Source organism: Anabrus simplex, chromosome 1 (genome assembly GCF_040414725.1).
Source record: "Anabrus simplex isolate iqAnaSimp1 chromosome 1, ASM4041472v1, whole genome shotgun sequence".
NCBI lineage: Eukaryota > Metazoa > Arthropoda > Insecta > Orthoptera > Tettigoniidae > Anabrus > Anabrus simplex.
In genome coordinates, this window is record NC_090265.1 from 1,366,074,067 (window position 1) to 1,366,097,152 (window position 23,086).

General features: G+C 39.5%; 1 protein-coding gene across 6 annotated transcripts in view; it reads right to left on the reverse strand.

Annotated features, from left to right (window-relative positions):
• Positions 1–23,086, reverse strand: part of LOC136858352 (VPS35 endosomal protein-sorting factor-like) — a 326,083-nt gene that overhangs the window by 140,915 nt on the left and 162,082 nt on the right. For all 6 annotated transcript variants that reach the window (XM_067137830.2, XM_068225497.1, XM_067137825.2 and 3 more), the window contains 2 exons: positions 17,240–17,409; positions 8,787–8,887 (listed from right to left, as the gene is read on the reverse strand). In XM_067137830.2, the coding sequence (XP_066993931.2) occupies positions 8,787–8,887; positions 17,240–17,409 (271 nt within the window). The remainder of the gene's footprint in view (positions 1–8,786; positions 8,888–17,239; positions 17,410–23,086) is intronic.

Genomic DNA, 23,086 nt, shown 5'->3' on the forward strand with positions numbered 1-23,086 from the left:
TCACTCACTCACTCACTCACTCACTCACTCACTCACTCACTCACTCACTCACTCACTCACTCACTCACTCACTCACTCACTCACTCACTCACTCACTCACTCACTCACTCACTCACTCACTCACTCACTCACTCACTCACTCACTCACTCACTCACTCACTCACTCACTCACTCACTCACTCACTCACTCACTCACTCACTCACTCACTCACTCACTCACTCACTCACTCACTCACTCACTCACTCACTCACTCACTCACTCACTCACTCACTCACTCACTCACTCACTCACTCACTCACTCACTCACTCACTCACTCACTCACTCACTCACTCACTCACTCACTCACTCACTCACTCACTCACTCACTCACTCACTCACTCACTCACTCACTCACTCACTCACTCACTCACTCACTCACTCACTCACTCACTCACTCACTCACTCACTCACTCACTCACTCACTCACTCACTCACTCACTCACTCACTCACTCACTCACTCACTCACTCACTCACTCACTCACTCACTCACTCACTCACTCACTCACTCACTCACTGGTCGGCGCTACAGTTCATGTAGGTCCTTGGCCTCCTTAACCACCTGCCTCCATTCGTCCCGGTCCTCGACTTTCCTTCTCCAGCATTTAACTCCCATCTTTCTAAGGTCATCCTCAACATCATCAATCCATCTCTTCCTGGGCCTTCCTCTCCTTCTTCCTTTTGGTTTTCCTATAAAGATTTTTTTGACAATACTGGTTTCTGCCTTTCTCTGAACATGACCAGCCCACTGAATTCTTCCCTGTTTAATTTTAACAACAATATCTGGCTGGCCAAACAATCCTTGCAGCTCTGCATTTGTCCTCATTCTCCATCCATCCTGATCTCTAACTGCTCCAAATACCTTTCTCAATATCTTCCGTTCCCACCATAACAGCCACTGTTCTTCTCTAGTAGTCACCACCCAGCATTCTGAGTCATACATCACTACAGGTCTTAGTAATGTGGTATATATTTTTATTTTCATATTCCTACTGAAATTCTTAGATTTAAACATATTTTGCAAAGTGTAAAAGCATTGGTTCCCACTTGTTATCCTTTCCTGTATTTCCACAGAGGTTTTATTGTCTGCAGTTATTATTGAGATATTTGAAAGTTGTAACTCTCTGATATTCCTTCTCATGTATTCTCATTGTGGTCCTTTCTCTTGCTCCCTCTGTCTCTCCCATCTTCATATATTTTGTTTTATTTATATTCACTTCTAGCCCGAAGTCCCGTGCTTTCTCTTCTAACACAGCATAGTTCTCTTCAAGAGCTCTTTCGTTTCGTGCAATAATTGCCACATCATCAGCATATGCTATCACTTGTGCTAATCTGTTCAGGATGGTTCCCCCTGGGTTGATGGGTAGCTGGCGTATTACTTTTTCTAGTGCTAAATTGAATAGGAGTGTGGAGAAAACATCCCACTGTCTCAGCCCCTTTTCAACTAAAAATGCCTCTGACAGATTCTGTTCCACTCTCACCTTGCATACTGTTGTTTTCAAGGTTATTTCTGTCAACCTAACCAATTTCCTTGGGATTCCAAATTCTCTCGTAATTTTATAAATTTTGCCTCTTTCTAGACTAAGAAATAAGTATAAACAACCACCTAATCGATACTTTATTAATGCCTCAGGCAAATTGAATAAAATTAAAACTTACAGGACATGTTTCGACCACTTAGTGGTCCTCTTCAGCTGTATAAATAAAGAACTGGAAAGAAAAACATTATGACAATAAGCACAAATAAAAGTTCTTTGGAGACTCCTTTGATAAAAATGGAGGGCATCAGAATAGGTCATCTTGCCTCTCGTTCTTGTTTGGAAAAGATGTTTATTCTGCGATTAGGTGGTTGTTTATACTTACTTCTTGATTAAACATCGATACAGTCATGAAATGGACAACTTGTAATCTTTCTAGACTGTCGTATGCCTGCTTAAAATCAACATACAGCTGGTGAAGCTGCTTGTCATACTCATAAAACTTCTCCAGTAACTGTCGCAATATAAAAATCTGATCCAGTGTAGACTGATTTTTTCTAAAACCTCCTCGGTAATGCCCTAGAATCCTTTCCGTCCATGGTTCCAGTCTTGAGGCTAATATCTTACTGCAAACCTCGTAAGTTCCATCCAGCAAAGTAATCCCTTGGTAATTTCCGCATACTGCCTTATCTCCTTTCTTATGTATTGGACATATTATGCCCAATGTCCAATCCTTGGGCATTTCCTCCTTCACCCAAACCTCCTTTATCAACTCATGAACAGCCTTCTCTACTCCTTCTCCCCCGTATGTCAACAGTTCTGTCTCCATCCCATCTTCATCTGGGGCTTCGTTATTCTTTAATGCTTTAATTGCTATCCTGACCTCTTCTAAATCTGGCTGCTCTATTGACTCTTCATTCAATTCTCCTTCTTCCCCATCATCACTGATGTTTTCCTCTTCTCTATCATCCTCAGTATTTCCACTGAGTACCTTGTAAAAATACTCCTGCCATCTTTCGAGCACTTTGCTTTTGTCACCGATGAGGTTTCCATCTTCGTCCTTAAAGAAAACAGCTCTTGGTTGGAGTCCTCTTTTAATATCTTTTGTTCTCTCATAAAACTTTCGTACCTCTCTTCTATCCTTCATTTCATCCAGTTCTTTGATTCTCTTTCTCTCAAAAGCTCTCTTTATCGATCTACATATCTTATTGGCTCTTCTCCGCTTCTCTCTGTACTCTTCCACTGCTTGCCTTGTCCTTCTTTGAAGCATTCTTTTCCTAGCATCATTCCATTCCTTTCTTGAATTAGTGTTAAGCATTCTTCATCAAACCATTCTGCTTTCTTTACACGTTCCTTCTTCCCCAAAGTATCATCTGCAACTTCACTGATAACTGTTCTCAGTATCTCCCATTTACTTTCCACTTCTCCTTTCTCCCATAAATCCTTTCTTATTTCCAGAGATTCTGCTATTTTCTTCTTGTATTTCTCTTACAATTCCTCTTTTTTCAGACCCTCTACATTATGCTTTGTCTTTCTTCTTACTTTTTCCATCCTTGCCAAGTCTATTTTTTGTCTGTATTTTATTCTTACAAGATAATGGTCTGAATCAGCATCAGCACCTCTGCAACTTCTAACATCCATGATGTCTGATGCATGCTGCCTGGCTATGATAACATGGTCTATTTGATTTCTTGTTACACCATCTGGTGATATCCATGTCTCCTTCTTCATGTTTTTCTGCAGGTGCCAAGTACTTTTGATTATCATCTGCTTCCCACTTGCAAAGTCAGTAAGTCTCAAACCATTATCATTACTGACTTTGTGCAAGCTTTCTTTCCCTACCATGTGTTTATACACTTCTTCTATTCCAATCTTTGCGTTTAGGTCTCCAAGGATCATTTTCACGTCATGTCTTTGAACTTTGTTAATTTCATCCTCCAATTTGGTGTAAAATGCATCTTTTTCCTCCTCTTCTGTAGGGGCATAAACAAAAACATTGTAACATTGAAGAACTTTGCTTGAAGTCTCAAAGAGCACATCTTATCGTTGATTGCAGTAAATCACACTTTGTTTTACAGACTTTTGTATGAGGAATCCAGTGGCATTACTGCCTTCTTCTCCTCCACTGTACATCAGGATATGTTGACCAGATATTATCATCCTTTGCCCCTTCCATCTTAGCTCCTGCAATGCTGCTATTTTCACTCCATACTTATCCAGTTCATTCCTTAATTCCTTCAACTTGCCAGGTCTCTTTAATGTCCTTATATTCCACGTTGCTACTATGATATAATTTTTCCTTCTCTTAAACCGTTTTCTTGCCGGGTCGTCATCAACTTATCCGCTTTTCCTGTAGTATGTCTTAAGGTATCCACAATATTTGTCTTTTTAGAGGTAGGGGAGTTAACCCTACGTCCAACCCCCAACCTGGAGGACCAGGGTATCACTCTTAGTCTGGAGCATCACCTTAGACCTGTCCGACTTGGGTGGCCCTACCAGGAGCATGTGCTCCCGCTGGCAGAACTCTAAGGATCATTTGAACACGCACGCCTACAAACACCCGGCAAAATGTATTTTGCCTTCGTCAAGGTGGTGATACCTTCGGGAGGATGTCTTTGTATTACACTAACGTAAATTTTCACACCAGTATGCGACTTATTCTTCGACCATGAGGTATTGTAAAGTTTGCATGACTATGTTTTTGAGTTGTACTCAATTATGTATCCATAAGGGATCAGCTGGATGTCTAACTCCTTTGCTTGGAACACTGTTCGAATTTATGTGAAAATGAACTTTCTGTGTGTCAATACTCTTGAAAACTTCTGGTATTTCAAAATTTGTTTACATTCCTTTACTGCATAATACTCTTATCTTGAACTCGTTTACGTTCATCCTGTTGGGCTAAATGCATCTGTGTTACATCCAGTGTTTTCTGAAACTTGTATGAAATAGCGCATTATTTTTTAGTCAGGTGAATTCTTACGGTATGCCCAGACTTTGTAATTTACAATGCTGATCTTCAATTCATTCTTCTATTGTGTTGTTTTTCTTATCTTCCCTAATGTTTCTTATTTCACATTGTACAGCTGGTTTGGCGACATCTGTTCTGTTTAATGAATGTAATTGTAAATGTTATTCAGATGAAATACAAACTGTCATATGTCGCTTCCATGATCCCTTTTTATCTTTCGTAAATAAGTATAATAATCTACCCGCCACATACGTATCGGAGCTAAATATGAGCACTCACATTCTTCTTACTCATTGCTAACCACTAAACACTTATGTATGTAAAAATAATTAGCACAAATGTGCATCTCCCACATAGTTACCACAAGTGAACTACCGATGTGTGCATAAACCGACACTATGCATAGCTTGTTGAGCGGACTGGTTATTGCAGTGTTAGTACAATTTACAAACTTCATCGTATAAATCCGTATTGATACAGTTGAAACTAAGAAACAATGTTAGGTTTTGGTTCACTCAATCAATACAAAAACCTAACATTGTTTCTTAGTTATTGCAGTGTTGCCGCTTATGTTTTTCAGTTGCTGCATACAAATTGATGACCGGCCATTGAAACAACAAGGCAATGTCTACGCAGGTTCTGTTAAATGTAACAATTTTTATGGATATGAATATAATGTTTGGATATGAATATAATGTTTCATTCCATTCACCCTGGCTAGTCTATATGTGAAATAACTCAGATTCCGGAATGCACTAGCTATACAATGTATTTTTAAAGTAGATGCATTTGTTCTAGAGCCTCAGTGTAGACTGCTGTGTATTATGAAATATTTTTTATTTTTACAATTTCCTTTACGTCGCACTGACATAGATAGGTCTTATGGTGATGATGGGATAGGAAAGGCCTAGGAGTGGGAAGGAAGCGACCGTGGCCTTAATTGCCTGGTGTGAAAACGGGAAACCACGGAAAACCATCTTCAGAGCTGCCGACAGTGGGGCTGAAACCCACTATCTCCCAGATGCAAGCTCTCAGCTGCACGCCCCTAACCGCACGGCCAACTTACCTGGTCTGAAAGAAATTAACACAATGCAGACTGGGTGCCCTTCACCCAATGCACAGCCCTGTTCCTGGCCACTTTCTAACTACCTCCAAGCTGGAGTGCATGCATTCAAATAAACTGTCAGAATTTCACTAGCTTTTGAAGGACTACCGTGTTTTTTTCTGGTGGCCTTCCTGAATAGTTGTTGAAATGCAGGTAGGTAAGTATTTGTTGAAATCTATTTTGACTCATAGTTTTCGGAAACATGGGGTTTTCTATTAGGGGATCGGTTGACCAGTAATCTTTCAGACACAATTTCTTCACCTGCCCTATCAATATACACAGAACAATATTTTGTTAATTTCCCTGCTAGTGACATAAGTCCACTTTAGTGTTTTACGGGATAAGTTATGAGAATGTGAATCCTGCTCATAGTATAAGTTTGCTTGCTCAACTACATACTGAAAAAATTCCTCATCAAACATAAGTCCTGCTACTTGTCCTACGTTTCCAGATTCATTAGGCCATACCTTTATACCAGGAGCACCTTCAAAATCCTCTTGCCTAAGTTCACTGTTGTCCATAACCCAACCGTCAGAAAACACTACATTATTTACAATACAGCAGAACCTCGATAATTCGAAATTCCATCTAATTCAAAGAAGCTCTCGTTCCCAGAAATATGAGATACAGTTATGCATGTTATTTAAATTGTTTAATTCGAAATACCGATAATTCGTAATTTGAAGTACAATGTCGGCCCCATTACTGAAATTCAGACTCTTAATTCGAAACTGCCTTTACATTTTAAAACAATGGTATGTTACAGAGTAATTTCAACTCAAAGTTTATCCGAAGTCATAATAGAACACGTGTTCCGGAACGTGGAGGGGTAGCTTTCCGCACTTACACTCACTTCGGTGGGTCTATAGTGCGCTTCATGATTGTTACGTTGAATGAAATCGGAATTCTTTTGGATTCAACCTTTTAAGGAACGCCGTAATATCACGCAACAGGCAGTGTGCAGAAAAACAGAATCCGCGAACAATGGCAATGCCGACAGTTGACGAAAAACGCGGCTCATATAATAAATTTGTAGGCAACGAACAATACTGTCATTGCCGATGAACTGCATTGCTTTATTTTAATGCGAGCCCAAACGGTCTTATGGTTTTAAAGGAGAAAGTGCCACCCGGGGAATCGTACAAGGGTGGGGGATGGGGGTCATTGTAGTGCATTGCAATGTACATGGAAGCGAGAAACTTTATCCCCTCGTCATAGGAAAGTTCGATAAGCCACAATGTTTTAAGGGCGTCAGGCACTTTCCATGCCAGTACAAAGCATCTAAAAATGCAAACAGTACAGAAATCCATAAAATAATGCATTTGCACAGGGGAACCAGCATAATTTATCCTCGTCTTTGAATTGTGTGATGTTTTTCCTTTTGTTGCGTGAGGATGTGTTTGTCAGTGATTTATCCAAGTGCATTATTTGAACATTATAAATGCACCTCAGATACATTTCGGAAACAGTCTTTTTTCCATGGCATTTGAAAGCTTTAAACTGTGAATCGAGGTGATTGCATGTAATTAATGGGTCTTAGAATACTTTGTGATGCGGCAAGTGTTCACATTTCTGAAGTACGAGAGAAGTGGCATGGCAGGAAATCGTACAAGTCATAGGAAAATTCGATTTTAAGGGCATCGGGTATTTTCTGTGTAAATACAAGGCATCTAAAATGCATACAGTATAGTAATCCAATGAATAAAGCACTTGCACATGGGAGCTAGCACAGATTTGTCCGTGTCTTTGAATCGTGCTTTTTTTTCTTTCTTTCGCTGCGTGAGGTTATGTTTGCCAGCGAGATATCCAAGTGCATTACTTGAATACTGTAAATGCACCTTCTTGGATATATTTTGGAAATAGTTCTTTTTTTATGACATTTGAAAGGTATAAACTGTGAATCAACGTTAACTGCACGCAGTAACGGGCCTTAGAATATTTTGTAACGTGGCAAGGGTTGGTACTTCTGAATTGCGAATTGGCGGTTAATTCGAAATCACATAATTCGAAGTCCGATTTTTGAGTCCCAATGACTTCAAATTAAGGAGGTTTTACTGTATTTAGAATATTTACACCCGTAACACAATTATCAGACTCATTCTGCACTACGTGAGTTCCACACCTTGAAGATAAGGCTATATCCTCGTCATCACTGGAAACATTTCCGTTAGAAGATATTTCATCATCAAACTCTAAATATTCAGCCTCATTTGGATATTTGGAGCCTGTATCAGCATATATTCACGAATAACTTCATCCTTGTCTAAACACGTGCGATTCCTGAGCGCTGCCATCCTGCATGGCTCTTTGAACTTTGTAAACATGTCAGGAAATGCAAAGAAAATGTATGATATGAAGAATAATCTAAAAGAAATGCAACTATCGATTGTGAAGAACCATACATAACAGAGTTCTATCACCACTGACCTCCAAATAGTTCTGGTATATCTCAAAAGATAGCACTAAGCTTTAGTCTGTTGGGTCTGCTGCGAACACGAGGTAACTCAGGACCGGTCCGCAACGCTCGGCCAGGCAAACACGAGTTTTCTTGGGACCAGTCTGCATTGTGTTAAGCGTTTGGAAAAGTCATGACAGAATTAAGCATAACATCAAAAGCAACGATTTTGTGATAGGTTATCAGACAATGTCGTGAACAGATACGACAGAGAAAGTGGTGGATACATTGAATTACTAGTTATCAAACTGGTTGCTTGTACACTACATTAATGGGCATATGTGTAGCTGCTAAAAGGTGCTTCTTTTACCATAAGAAGCTGTAAGCCATTCGTCTGCATTTTGACCTAGAAGATGGCTTTGTACTTCTATATTACATGATAATGTTTGCTATATCTAGCCACATCATACTGCACACCAATGTGTGCATATTTTTTGTGTTACTCAACTGATGATGATATATTCAAAAAGCCTGTCATATTAAAAAAAAACAAAAAAAAAACAGAAAACACACTGATGACTGAAAACTTTTACATAATCATGGTGGGAAAATTATGCAAATTCTTATTCTTCTCAAAATTTTGATTTCAAAATGAAAGGGAAATTATATGAAGGGGAAAATTACACAGGAAGTATAGTATATTAATTTAAACAGCTAGTTTTGCATTGGGAGTAGTCAATAAAACTTTTCCGATTGTATCAAAATATAATGCAGGTACAATATTGTTTTGAAGTATACCTTCTTCATCACAAGCCGAGAGAAGTTCAATGAATTGTAGAGCTCTACTGGCAATGTAAGCTGGTTTAAATGCTGCCATAATTGAGTTCAATAACAATGCACTGCAACAGAATAAAAAAAAAGAACATGAATTTAAGAAGTTAAACATTTTGTAAGGAATTAATTTGAAAATTTGTAACCTTCTTGTTCAGAATCAGACTCTCAGCCTCATCTCTAACTGACCTGTATTTCACCATTGTTCTAGAGTGCCCTATATGGTGCCATTGCTGATGACATGACAATCACGAAGAAGTCCTTAAGAATGAAATAGATTTTATTTAAACACATCCATCATGATGATCAAATGAATTCTGGAGGATAAACTGGGGGAATTTGACAAGTATTATCTCATTAATGCATTCTTTTGTTGGACTCAAATTACTTTAAAAGCTGCAGAGTCAAAGACATTTATGGTACCATATAACTTTGTTAATTATTACAAGTAATTACGTTCATATTGGTCCTACTGACTATATAACTTGAGAAAAAGTACATATATATCAACCACCTAATCAATACGCAATATTAAAATCGAAAGAGATTATTTATCAAACAAAGGTGGACATGTTTTGGCTCTTGGAGCCATTATCACATACAAACACTCAAATAGCACACAAACACATTTGAAAGAAAGATCATGAATGGTGTATTGATAATAGGACGGTGTTATGCATCAACCGACTAAGCAACAATTTTCAAAAAACGGAACACTGGTACCATCTATCGTCTAAAGAGGTGATCTCAATGCTTGAATAATCATGGTGCTCTGTTTGAATTTCAACAGCTATAACAGAAGAAAAATGTAAGCTCCACTATCATAAAGCACGGTTAGAAGTTATGCATCAACTGTCTAAATTTAAGGATTGATTCGCCAAGTGATATCTGGTGTTCTGTAGCATTCTCTCACATATGACAAGTATGCAGTATGAGTTATTGTCAGATTCATTGGCTGAATGGTGAGCGTTGAGGCCTTCGGTTCAGAGGAATTCCGGGTTCGATTCCTGGCCGGGTCGGGGATTTTAATTGTCTGATCAATTTTTATGGCCTGGGGACTGCGTGTCTGTGTTTATCCCAAACTTTCCTCTTCATATTCAGACAACTTTCTACACTACCAACCACCACAGAAACACGCAATAGTGATTACATCCCTCCGTATAGGGTTGGCGTCAGGAAGAGCATCCGGCCGTAAAACAGGGCCAAATCAACACGTTCAACACAGTTTGCACCCACGACTCCACAGATGTGGGAAAAGTGGTAGTAGAAGAAGAAGAAGAAGAAGTAAAAGTAGTACAAGTTATTGCTATATGGCCTACAGTGCATTATAATTAGTGCATGCTCGTTTTTTACTGTAACAGTACACTGACTGAGCAATTGTCATGGGATAGCAGAGCACTGATGCGCAGGTGTGTTGTGGCAGCAGCAGTTGTATAGGAGACCTTGTGAAGCAGTGGCTGTGCAAGTGACAGGTGTAACATGGAACATCGTCGTGAGCTGACACCGTTCGAACAGGGTATGGTGGTCGGTGCCCGACGGATGGGAAGTGCGATTTCGGAAGTGGTGGGGGAATTCAGCTTCACACGATCAACCGTGTCCAGGGTGTATCGTGAATGGTTGAATGCGGGTGTCACCGTCCACAACAGATGAACGACCGGCTGTCCAGCCACCCTCGATGACCGTGACCGGCGACATCTGAGACGGAATGTTAATAGTGACAGACAGGCAACCGTGCAACAAATCACAGCTCAATTCAACACAGGCCGTGCTAGACATGTCTCCCAGTGGACAATCCATAGGAACGTGGGTTCTAAGGGGTACGGGAGTCGGCGCTGCACACGGGTGCCACTGTTAACCCAACGTCATCGGGCACGACGATGCGCATTTTTCGCCAGTCACCAGGGATGGACACTGGAACAATGGCGTAACGTGATGTGGTCGGACGAATTACGATTTCAACTGCACCATGCTGATGGGAGGCACAGTGTATGGCGCAGACCACATGAAGCGATGGATCCCGCCTGCCTCGAAGGTGTGGTCCAGGGCGCTGGTGTCTCTGTTATGGTCTGGGGTGCATTTTCCTGGTATGGAATGGGCCTCCTAGTTGTTCTGGAAGAGACTTTCAATGGTTCGCGGTATGTTGAGCTGCTCGGAGACCCAGACGGTTCTGCGGTGTTTCAAGATGATATCGCGCCACCACATCGCTCCCATGTCGCCCGGGAATGGTTCCAGGAACATGCAGCGGAGGTTCAACGACTGCCATGGCCACCCAGGAGCCCCGATATGAACCCTATCGAGCATATCTGGGATGTCCTGGAACGCAGGCTCCGTGCTTGGATCCTGCATCCACGAATAGACCAGCATTGGTGACCGCTCTGCAAATGATTTGGTGTCAGCTGCTTCTAGAGGACTACCAGGGACTTGTCGACTCACTTCCACAGCGTTTCACTGCAGTTCGCAGGGCCAGAGGAGGCCCCACATGCTATTAGGTGACTATCCCATGTCATTTGCTAAGTCAGTGTATAAGTGTACAGTTGACTGTTTGGATTTAAGTAAGTTAATATCACCATGCAGTTTCATAATACATACAGCAAGCTTTAATAATTGATTATGAGTCATCGCTAGGGCCTTGAAGCAGGTGTGCTAGCACAGGTGGTAAAGGTGTACCTGGAAGGATGTCGGTTTGATTCCTCATCATAAAGTCAGAATTTAGGAATGATACTACCACTTCCTTCTTTTATTGATACAGTATTTGTTTCTGCAATTAAATAGAATAGATTGTCAAAGTCCCTGTGGAGCAATAATATATGTAAGATAGACAACAAAGATGCTCTGTTGCCGGGCTGAGTGGCTCGGACGGTTGAGGCGCTGGCCTTCTGACCCCAACTTGGCAGGTTCGATCCTGGCTCAGTCCGGTGGTATTTGAAGGTGCTCAAATACGTCAGCCTCGTGTCGGTAGATTTACTGGCACGTAAAAGAACTCCTGCGGGACTAAATTCCGGCACCTCGGCGTCTCCGAAAACCGTAAAAAAGGAGTTAGTGGGACGTAAAGCAAATAACATTATTATTATTATTAGATGCTCTGTTCTTGAGATTCAAAATAAGAATTAACAATTGTTTATTGAAGTAGTCTTCTCATAAGAGATTTCCAAGCATTTCGAAATTTACCGAACATCTGCCTTGGTAAATATTTCCAATCACCCATTCTATGCCTGTAAGTGAATATTTGCCGCAATGTGTCCTCTTGAATTCCAACTTTTATTTTCATATTATGATCTTCCCTACTTTTTAAAAACTCCAAGTTAATTCATGTACTAATGTAATTCATCACTATGTCTCCGCTGACAGCTTGGAACATAGTGCTTAGTCGAGCACTCGCCTCCTTACTCTCAAGTCTTCCCAACCTGAAGTGCAATATTTTTGTAACAGTACTTTTTTGTCAGAAATCACCTAGAACAAATTGTGCTGCTTTCCTCTGGATCTTTTCCAGTTCTCAAATCAAGTAATCCTGGTAAGGGTCCCATACACAAAAATCATACTCTAACTGGGGTCTTACCAGTGACTTGTACACCTTTCCTTTATATCCTTTCTACAACCCCTAAATACTCTCATAACCATATAACATTTATTTACAATCCTGTTAATGTGATAACCCCAATTAAGATCTTCCGTCATACTAACACCTAGGTACTTACAATGATTCCCACGATGTACTTTCACTTCATCAACACTAATTAAAAACGAGAGATCTTTACCTCTTGGTGAAACTTACAACCCGACTTCTTACCCTGTTTACCATCATCTGCTGTCAACCTCAACATTGTTGAGGTATTTTTGCAATTGTTCACAATCCAGTACTGTAACAACTTATTTATTACTCTATACAGTATATAATCATCTTGGAAAGAAGAGAGAACAATGGATCCACAAAGTTCAGCAAGATCTCAAAGCAGTTGGACTCGAGATAGCGGATGCAGAGAACAAAAGTAAAATTAACACCCTTCTTAAGACTCTCATATTTTGAGCAGAAATTACACAGAAGGGCTATAGAGATTTCAGGTGAACTGAGAAAATTATGATTAGAATGAACTCAAGAGGTGTAATAATAATAATAATAATAATAATAATAATAATAATAATAATAATAATAATAATAATAATAATTTTTTTTTTGCGAGGGAGTGTGGAAAATCTTTCATAAGACGCTTGTGAGGGTCCGCACTCAACAAGTGTGTGGATGTTCATACCCACTAAAAACCACACTCCTTTTTTTTGCCACGACGTTTATCTCCGCCTCGGAAACCACTCTCGCATTACTTCAGGACGGATGTTGTGCTTAATGCATCTTGTGCTTCATCTTCCTTCTTCTACTTTACTGTCTGTCATAATCATCCAGGTCCTTCTTCTTCTGACGCAGAATATTTTCTACGTAGACTGCCACCTGGTCCCAAGATTCTTGACTTCGTAGCATTACTGAAACGATCCCTTCTGGCGTCATTTCTCCCTGCATAACTTCTAAGCATCTTCTTTGTGGCAGCCAATGAACACACACAAAGAAAGTATGTAATACGTCATCGATATCACCCCAGTATATGCACACCGGTCTAGTTGCTAGCCCTAGTCTATGAAGAAATTTTCAGAAGTATCCATGACCTGTCAAGAACTGTGTGAGATAGTAGTTCACTTCACCATGATTTCGGCCAACCCATACGCCCAGAGAAGGTATCAGTCTTTTCGTCCATTTCCCTCAAGAATCATCTTCCCATCTTGTTTGCCATCGTTGCATTCTGCGACTAAGAGCCAAAGCCTTTGCCCTTTTCCTTCCTAGCTATTCTTCTGTGAGCCAAATTTCTTGTCTTTCGAAGCCCAATAAGCCAATAGGAGCTACTGCTGCAACCACTAGAATAGCAGGTTCTGATGCTGTATGATATGCGCAAGCAATTCGTAAAGCTGCTCTCCGTTGTACAGCTGCAATTCTTTTCCGATATTTTGCAATTTTTAACGATTCAGCCCAAATTTCCGAACCGTATAGCAGTATTGATTGAACAGTCGACATGAGAAGCCGCCTTTTACTAGATTTCGGCCCCTTGATATTTCCCATGAGTCTACTAAGTGCAGTCATGGTTTTCACTGCCTTATCTGTTACCCGTTGGACGTGGTCCCAATATGTAAGCTTAGTATCAAGCGTTACACCAAGATATTTTGTGCTCCTAGTTATTTCGATGGCTATCTGCCCGATCTGCATCAGTACAACAGTATTAATCCTTTTCCTCGTCAGGAGGACAATTTCCGTTTTATGATCGGCGAGTTCTAACTTGTGATTTATCATCCATTCTTTGACACGTCGCACTACCTGATTCAATTTAAATTGAGCCAGCTCTAGGTTATGAGTTACTATCACAGCAGCCACATCATCAGCATAAGCCACAAGTTTTACATCTTCTAGCATCTCCAGCCGTAACAAACCATCATACATGATATTCCAAAGGTGTGGTCCGAGAATTGAGCCTTGCGCTGCACCAGCTGTGAGCCGTTTTCTTCTCTGACCATCTTCCGTGTCGTATAACAATGTACGGTTTTTCAAATAGTCTCGCAGTATATACATGAGATATTCTGGTAGCTTGAAAGTTTCTTGTAGAGCTTCCAAAATATCACTCCATCTTGCCGAGTTGAAAGCATTTTTAACATCTAGAGTCACAAGAAGCGTCGGCTTTCTAGAGTAATGATTACCCATTTGAGCTCGTTCTGCTGTCTTCACCATTTCTTTCACAGCATCTAGCGTTGAGTGACCTCTGCGAAATCCATGTTGTTGGTCAGATAGGTCGCCAGCTAATCGGACTGCTGCTAGTATTCTCGGTTGTAATAGCTTCTCTAAACCTTTCCGGGCAGTGTCCAGCATACATACAGGTCTGTACCCCCAGTTTTCCCTTTACTGATCAGAACCAATCTAGCTATCTTCCAACGAAAGCTAAAAATTCCCGCTCTCAAACAATGGTTATACATTCTCAACAGCAGTTGAGGACATAATTCGTCTGCCACCTTTAGTACTTCTGCTGGAATACCATCTGGTCCAGGGGCTTTCTTATTTCTAAGGGAATTAATTGCTGTTATCAATTCTTCAGTTGTAAAAGGTGGTACATTAACTAGTTCTTTCTCAGCCTCATCATCAATCCTCTCTGCATGATCAGGGAATAGTGTGTGTACAATTTCTTCCATTGTGCGTGGATCCATGATAGGGCTTGGTAGCATCCCAAATTTCTTCATAATGATTTTATACCCTAATCCCCATGGATTTTCATCCACTTCCTTAGACATTTCCCACCACTTGTCGGCTTTACTCTTTTTAATTGTATTTCACAGTCTTTTCTTCATAGTCTTATACTCTGAGAGAGCTTCATCGTTATGTCGTGCTCTTTGTGTCCTTCGTCTGAGATGCAGGCATTGTTTCCTCAGCTCAGCAATTTCTTCATTCCACCAATATGCTGGACGCTTGTTTGATTCTAGTCATTGATGCGTCACATGCTTGCTGAAGGAGTCTCATGGTGTGTTTCACGAATTTATTAGCAATTATGCTTCTATTGCCTCCGTGACATGTATCCATCATACAGTCCATTCCATTCAGTATTACTTCATGAAATTTTCCTCTATCCATAGTGGCTATGTTCCATCTTTCTGGCTTGCGTGTGGTAGTCCTTAGATCCGGAGTCTATTGAAGTACACGAAAAGTGATATACTGATGATCGCTTCCAGTATATTCTTCAATTACTCGCCATTCAGTTATCCTAGACGCAATGTTTTCAGAAGCAAAGGTTACGTCTGGTATAGTTCCCTGACATCCTGGTCGCCGAAAGGTTGTCACATTACCAACGTTGATAACCATTAATCCCAATCTGGTGGCCATCTCTATTGTACGCCGCCCTCTAGAATCTGTTTAAGGCATGTTCCATTCAACTGCTTGAGCATTGAAATCACCAGCAACAACAAGGTTAGTGTTCATCCCTTGCAGAGTATCTTCAAGCCCATCTCGTTTTGTCTGGAAGTCAGAAATAGCCTCATTCGGGGTAAAATAACAGCTGACAAATTTACCTTCTCAACTTGGACCCAGACAAACCCATCCCCGCATCCTTGATTTATAACAGAATATTTTCCAAGGTCTGGTATCCATATCGCAGCTGTCCCTAGATTATCTGAAAACCAGCCTGGTTGATCTCTGTCTTGATATTGTTCGCTAAGAATCAAGATGTCTGCTCCTATCTCATAGGTTCTGCGTCAATAGATCATTGCAGTTAGACTCCTGTGTATATTGGCTTGAAGGATCTGTACCATTCACCACTGCTTTTTGGCCTTTTCTAGTGCTTAACGAAACACAATACACTTGCCTGAGCCAAGAGCATGATGTTGTTTTGACTCTTCAACACCCATATCTGTGCAAATTATGCATCGTGGATTCGTTTTGCATCCTACTGCCTTGTGACCAGCTTCCCCGCACTTAAAGCAGAGTTTACTTCTGTCCAATCCTTTACAGTTTCGTGCTTGATGCCCATATGGCAGACATCTAAAGCACCGAGGAACTACGGCCCACCGTCTTACTCTGCAGTATAGCCAGCCTACTTTAATTTTGCCTATGTCTAACAGCTTTCGTGCCTCGCTATCTTCTATCTCCACAATGGCGAGTTTTTGTCCCCTGCTGTTCGGATTTGTGATTGAGACCTTCAATTCTTGATTAAGATTTTCTAATTCTCATCTTACAGCCTCTTCTACGTAGGAAATAGTGGTGGCACTGTCCATATCCTGCATTTCCAATGTAGTTCTAGGCGTCAAAACCTTTACTTCGCCATCATGTCCAAGAGCACCTTTAAGTGATTTATTAAAATTTTCTCTATTCTCCTTTTCCGTGGCCATAATAATAATAATAATATTGCAAAAAGCCTTATTTGTGTTTCCAGTTGTTTACTTGTATCTTTTATACATAGGCTATGTAAGAAAACAAAGGTCCAATAATACCACCTTGTAGAACCCGTCTTAATCATTACAAGATCAGACATTGCTTCACTTACTCTATTTCTCCAAGTTCTATTTTCAAGAAATGCAACAATTAACAAACAATGGACCACTATAATGGATAGGGTGCTCGAATACAAGCTTTATTTGACAAGAGATGAATAGCTCACCAAGACAGCATTGGGATGCCAAAAGATTACTGGTTGTGGCCAACTTTTGGTGCAAAATAACAAAAAGGATTGTTGTAACTGTGTAACTGTTTCTGACATGAGAATAATAAAGTGAAATTAATCCAAAGATTATGTGACAATAACAACAACAACAACAACAACAACATACCATCACAGGTCATATAATAGTCCCAAAACACAGTGTTTCCTAAAATTAACTACTATAGTAAAAATCTGTAGTACTTTTACCTATTGCACTTCTCCTTACACCGTGCAAGTATTTCAACAAGTAACTTTTCAGGTGCATTTGCAGCAACTCCTTGTAGAATCCAGTCCAGAGCAGGAGTATAAAGGGTAAGATATGCAGACAAATCAATTTTCATTCTGCTTAATTCACTTCTTACAGTAGGTGTAAACAGCTGAAACAAAAGTTATAATTCATTTCACTAGCAGTATACTTATATATGACAACTGTGATGTTTAAAAAAGTATAATACATGGGATTGGTTATACAGGTTATTATTTTCAGTGTTAACTTTTTAACGGTGTTATGTATGTATGTGTATGTTTAGTCCTCAGCCCGAAAGCTGGTTGGATCCTCAACAGCTCCGCCATCAGCTGTCATAGATGGCTTAGGCATCACTGAAGAGGCGTACTAGGGAAATGAGGAGTGAGGTAGTTTCCCGTTGCTTTCCTCACCGAGCCAGAAGTTGCTATTGCATATCAGTCTGCCAAGCCCACTGAAAGGCATGCACCAACCGACCCTATGAACAATATTTTCACACCATTCATAGCAGGGACTGGCTGCAGAAGGAATGGCATTACTAGCATCACTCATACCTCAGTCACTTTCATTTTGTCGAAGTGAAGGATAAAGCTGAGACAGATCAATGAAAGTAACAAGATTGCTCTAGCCCATACCAGAAGACATAGTGCACTGTAAACACTAGGTCCCGCCAGCAAAGGCAAAACTGTGTTATAGTGGGAAAAAAAAAAGAAAAAAAAGAAAAAAAAAATAAAATAAATAAATTGCCTTCAAGTTGTTTGATGGGTTTTAGTAATTATGAAGAACTGAAGAGAGCACTGAAGAATAGGAAAGAGAGGTTGCAGCAAAAAAGGCATCTTTAATTCATAATGGTGAGTTGGCTGAACACAATTCATACGAAGTATACTATAATGAGAAGTCAAGACATCGTCACCAGTTTACAGTTAGAGCTTTCTGGGTATTAAGCAATAAGCAATAAAATGGTCAACAGCATATGATGCAGAAGGTAACGGAAAACCATTGCATTAAAGATCGTCTGGACATCCCACGGAATAGTGGCTCATGAAATTTTTTAAATACATTCTAGTAAAAGACTGTGGAATAATAAAAAGCCCCCATTTGGATTTCCAGGCGGGGACTGCTAGTGCAAGTGTTCCATGAAGGAGGTACATTGCAGCATTTAATGCTCAATTCCTTTGGGATGGTGGAAAACCAGAAGCTTGAGATGGAAAGGATGAGAGTGGGTGTATTAAGAATAGCAGAGCTGAGGTGGCCCCATAATGGAGACTTTTGAAGTGGAGATTACTGAGTAATGCACACAGGAACCATCATGGACAGACCAGGAGGAGGAGATGGAGTGGTGCTAAGAAAAGGAAATAGATCTTAGAGTTAAGGATACATTCAGTACAGTAGCAGACTGATGTTAATGAAATTAGACACTAAACCAAAGGATACAGAGATAATTCAGGTCCACATGTCAACTTTTACCCAAGAGGATAAAAAAAAGTAGAGAGTATATAAAGGACTTATGGAGCTAATCTGAGGTGTTAAAGAAGGTGGAATGTGATGATCATCGGAGATTGAAATGTTGTTGTAGGATAAGAAGAACATGAAATGGCTGTGGCAGTTCGGACTAGGTAAATGGAACGATTGGGGAAACTGTTTGGTGGACTTCTGCACTTGTGGTAGCTAATACACTGCTTGAACACCATGTGCAGACACATGTTTCTTGGTCAATGCCAGACAGAAGGAACCATTTCCAGATCAATACATTCCAGTAAAGGAGCAGTATAAAACCCAAATAAAGGACTGCAAAAGATACTCTCGCCCAGATATTGGGAGCGATCAGAACATGGTTCTGAGTGAGTATCAACTTAAACTCATGAAGATGAAATGGAAGAACTGTGAAAAATTAAACACAGAAGCCCTCAGGTATGAAAAGGTACCTATAGCTTTTGGGGAGAAGACCGGGGAACTTTCAGCATAAATGCTGATATAAGAACTACTATCTGCATCTCATGAGAAGTCGCAGCAGCTTGTAGGTACAGCATGAGTAACAGACTCTACACTAAGCTACAAACATTAGTCGTGATAAACAGTGCGAGCTCTCTGAAAGAGATGTGTGTTCATTATTAAACTGTTCATTTTGCATTGCTTACAGTAAATGTGTGACTAAAGCGCAATTTCCCTACCAATTTGAAACTTCACAGCAGCACCTTAGTTCACAAGAATCACCGTCGACGGAACCGGTGTTTCTTGTCAGGCCTTGAGACTTGAGATTGGTGCATACGCACCCCTTACCCCGCATGCACGCGCTTCTCATCAGACGACCATAGTAGACAGTGTTGAGGGTAAGTGGAAGTGTTCTAACAATGGCAACAGATATTATAGGAAAATAGGAAAGCCTGGATAACTAACTGACTGATTAAAAAAATGGACCTGAGGAGGAATCTCAAGAACTCTGCCACCAAAGCAGAACAACAATACAAGAAACTCAGAAATGAAATAAACCAATAGGCAAAAGCATTTAGAGAAGCATTTGTGGAAACAGAATGCACAGAAGTGGAAGAATTAAGTGCAATGGACAAAAGACACACAGATGTACAAAAATTTTGATGTTGTCACAAGATGGAAAGAATATCTTATACATTTGTACAGGGGAGGGCAAATATCTTGTGAAATGCTGGAGAGAAAGCAGATGAAGATCAAGGAGATACAATGTACTGTGCGATGAGTTTAACCAAAGAATGGAAAAAATTAGAGCTGTCGATTTAATTGATTAATTAACAGTTAAAACTGTAGTGTGGTGAAGGAAAAATAACTGTTTTGTGTAACACAAAACCTGTGTATTGTATTCTTATTTGCCATTTGGTGTGCTAGCCTCAGCTATTGCATGACTGACAGGTCATTAAAGTAAGCTGATGTTCATATCTTTCTTTCTTTCTATTTGTGGACCTTTACAAAACACAGTCAGGCGGGTAGGGGTGGCGAAGGTATTTGAAGGGACTGTAATTAAAGAATTTCCAGGTATTTCTAGGCAATGTGGGAATGGACAGATACCAATTGTTAGAAAGACACAGTAAAGAAGACAGTAAAGTATATTTTCACATTCAATATTTGTGAACTTCAGTTACAAATATGCCTTATGAACTATTGTGAGGAAAATTTGGTGAAAGTTTCATATTTAAACTGAACGGCTGCAGAACGGTAACAGATAGGAAAACCGTGTTTTGGAAGAAATGTGGAAAAACATTCAGCTATATTGGAAGTTCAAGTAGTCTTCAATATTGTCTTAAACATTTCCATCGAGCGAATTGGCCATGCGGTTAGGGTGTGCAGCTGTGAGCTTACATTCAGGAAATAGTGGATTTGAATCCCACCGTCAGCAGCCCTGAAGATGGCTTTCTGTTGTTTCCCATTTCACACCAGGCAAATAGTGGGGCTGTATCTTAAGGCCATGGCTGTTACCTTACTAATCTTAGCCCTTTCCTATCCTACTCTCAATATGTTTGTGCAATGTTAAAACACTAGGAAAAAAGAAAAAGACAACCCAAGACCATTTTATCCTTTCCAAAGTGTATCTACATCTATCAATGTCACTACTACTAGTTCATCATCTTGGTCAACGTTGGAGCACCTAGTAGTGAGGCCTGTGTCCTCAAATAAGGAAATTGAAATTATAAATAAACTAGTGAAGTGGATTGAGGATGATAGTAGGCTGGTAAACAGCAACATGGTGGAGAAAGATCAAAATTATTAGATGAACTGAAACAAGCAGAATTTGTAAGTCACACACAGGATATTTGGTCTTCCATATCTAATCATAGCTACCTGGGGGTTACAGTTCACTGGATTGATTCAAATTAGGAATAATATTGTAATTCAACATTACAAGTTAAACATGTTACAGGAAACCACAATGCTGCTAACTGCACAGAAGAGATTGAAGTAGTTTGTGAATGGGGGATTGGAAGATAAAAGTTGTTGCTGTCTGCACTGACAATGCAAGAAATATCATTCTAGGAGTTGACAATTTTTGGTGTGCAGAACAAGGCCTTGATGCATGTAAACTGAAACAGAACTTAGTTACTCGACGAAATAGCTCATATTTCATGTCCGAAGTCCTGGAGAAAAGAGGTGTGACTGTAAGTAACAGTCAACTTCACAGTTTCAAACTTTTGTATCATTAAATCATCATTACTGAAATTTATTAAAGGAATTAACTGCCTTTAATTTTTTATTAAGTGGCTTTACATCGCACCGACACAGATAGGTCTTATGGCGACGATGGGATAGGAAAGGCCTAGGAGTTGGAAGGAAGCAGCTGTAGCCTTATTTAAGGTGTGAAAATGGGAAACCACAGAAAACCATCTTCAGGGCTGCTGACAGTGTGATTCAAACCCACTATCTCCTGGATGCACACTCACAGCCGCGCGCCCCTAACCGTTGACACTTCACATATCATGTTAAATAATACTCAGAAAATAAAGGTTGTAGAAAAATTTAAATATCTTGGTAAAATTATAACTTGGAATGCTAATGAAAAAGCATCCATAGACAGTAAATTCAAAAATTGAGACGAGCACTACAAATTATCTGGCCGAGTTACAACAAACAGTCTCTTTTGATTTATGCTAAATTTCAACATTATTACTCCATCGTTAAGCCAGAAGTAACATATGCAAGTGAAACATTGTTTAAACTGACTACCCAATCAACAACAGACAGAGTTGATGGAGGAATTCTTTGGAAAATTATTAATAAAAAACAGCAGACTGATGGCCAAATTCAGTACTTTACAAGGAAAGTGAATCGATCATTGACACGATGCGAAAACGGTAGGGAAGATTGCATTCTTTGGACACACATACCACTTACCAAATACTAGACTCCTGAAACAATTTTTTTTATTTCTTTTGGAATAGTAAAACAAAAAACACATGGTTTAAAGAAATACAAATGGATTTAGATGAACTGAAAATTACTAAAGATCAAACTGAAAATAGAGAAGAGAAACGGATTCTAAATAACAAGTACACAAGACTATCACAAAAAATATCACAGCGTAAGCAGTATGTTATATCTGCAGAAGAAAGGGCCGCAAGATCAAGAATGAAGAAGTTTTGGGAAATAAATAAATAAATAAATAAATAAATAAATAAATAAATAAATAAATAAATAAATAAATAAATAAATAAATAAATAAATAAATAAATAAATAAATAAATAAATAAATAAATAAATAAATAAATAAATAAATAAATAAATAAATAAATAAATAAAATAAGAGTTTTGTCTGTACATTGCTCAGAATTTAAAAAGGATGGTATTTCTGTATTAGTCGTGCCCACAGTAACAAGGAAATGCACTTTTTACTTTTCCGTAATTTCTGTCTGTCTGTATGTATGTACACGCATCACGAGAAAACGGCTGAAGAGAATTTAATGAAAATCGGTATACAAAGTTGGGTAATATGTCGCTACAATCTAGGCCATAAATAATTTTATTCACGCTGACTGAAATGGTAGCTTAGGGGAAGGCCTAAAATTTAATTCTCAAATATTTAAGTTATCAGTGGCCATATCTTAATGAAAATCGGTATACAAAGTTGGGGAATAAGTCGCTATAATCTAGGCCACAAATAATTATACTCGCGCTGAGTGAAATGGTAGTTTAGGGGGAAGGCCTAAAATTTAATCCTCAAATATTTGTTATTAATAGCCGTATCTTAACAAAAATCGGTACAGGAAGTCGAGGAATAAGTCACTACAATCTAGGGCATAAATGATTGTATTCACACTGAGAAAAATGGTAGTTTAGGGGAAAGCCTA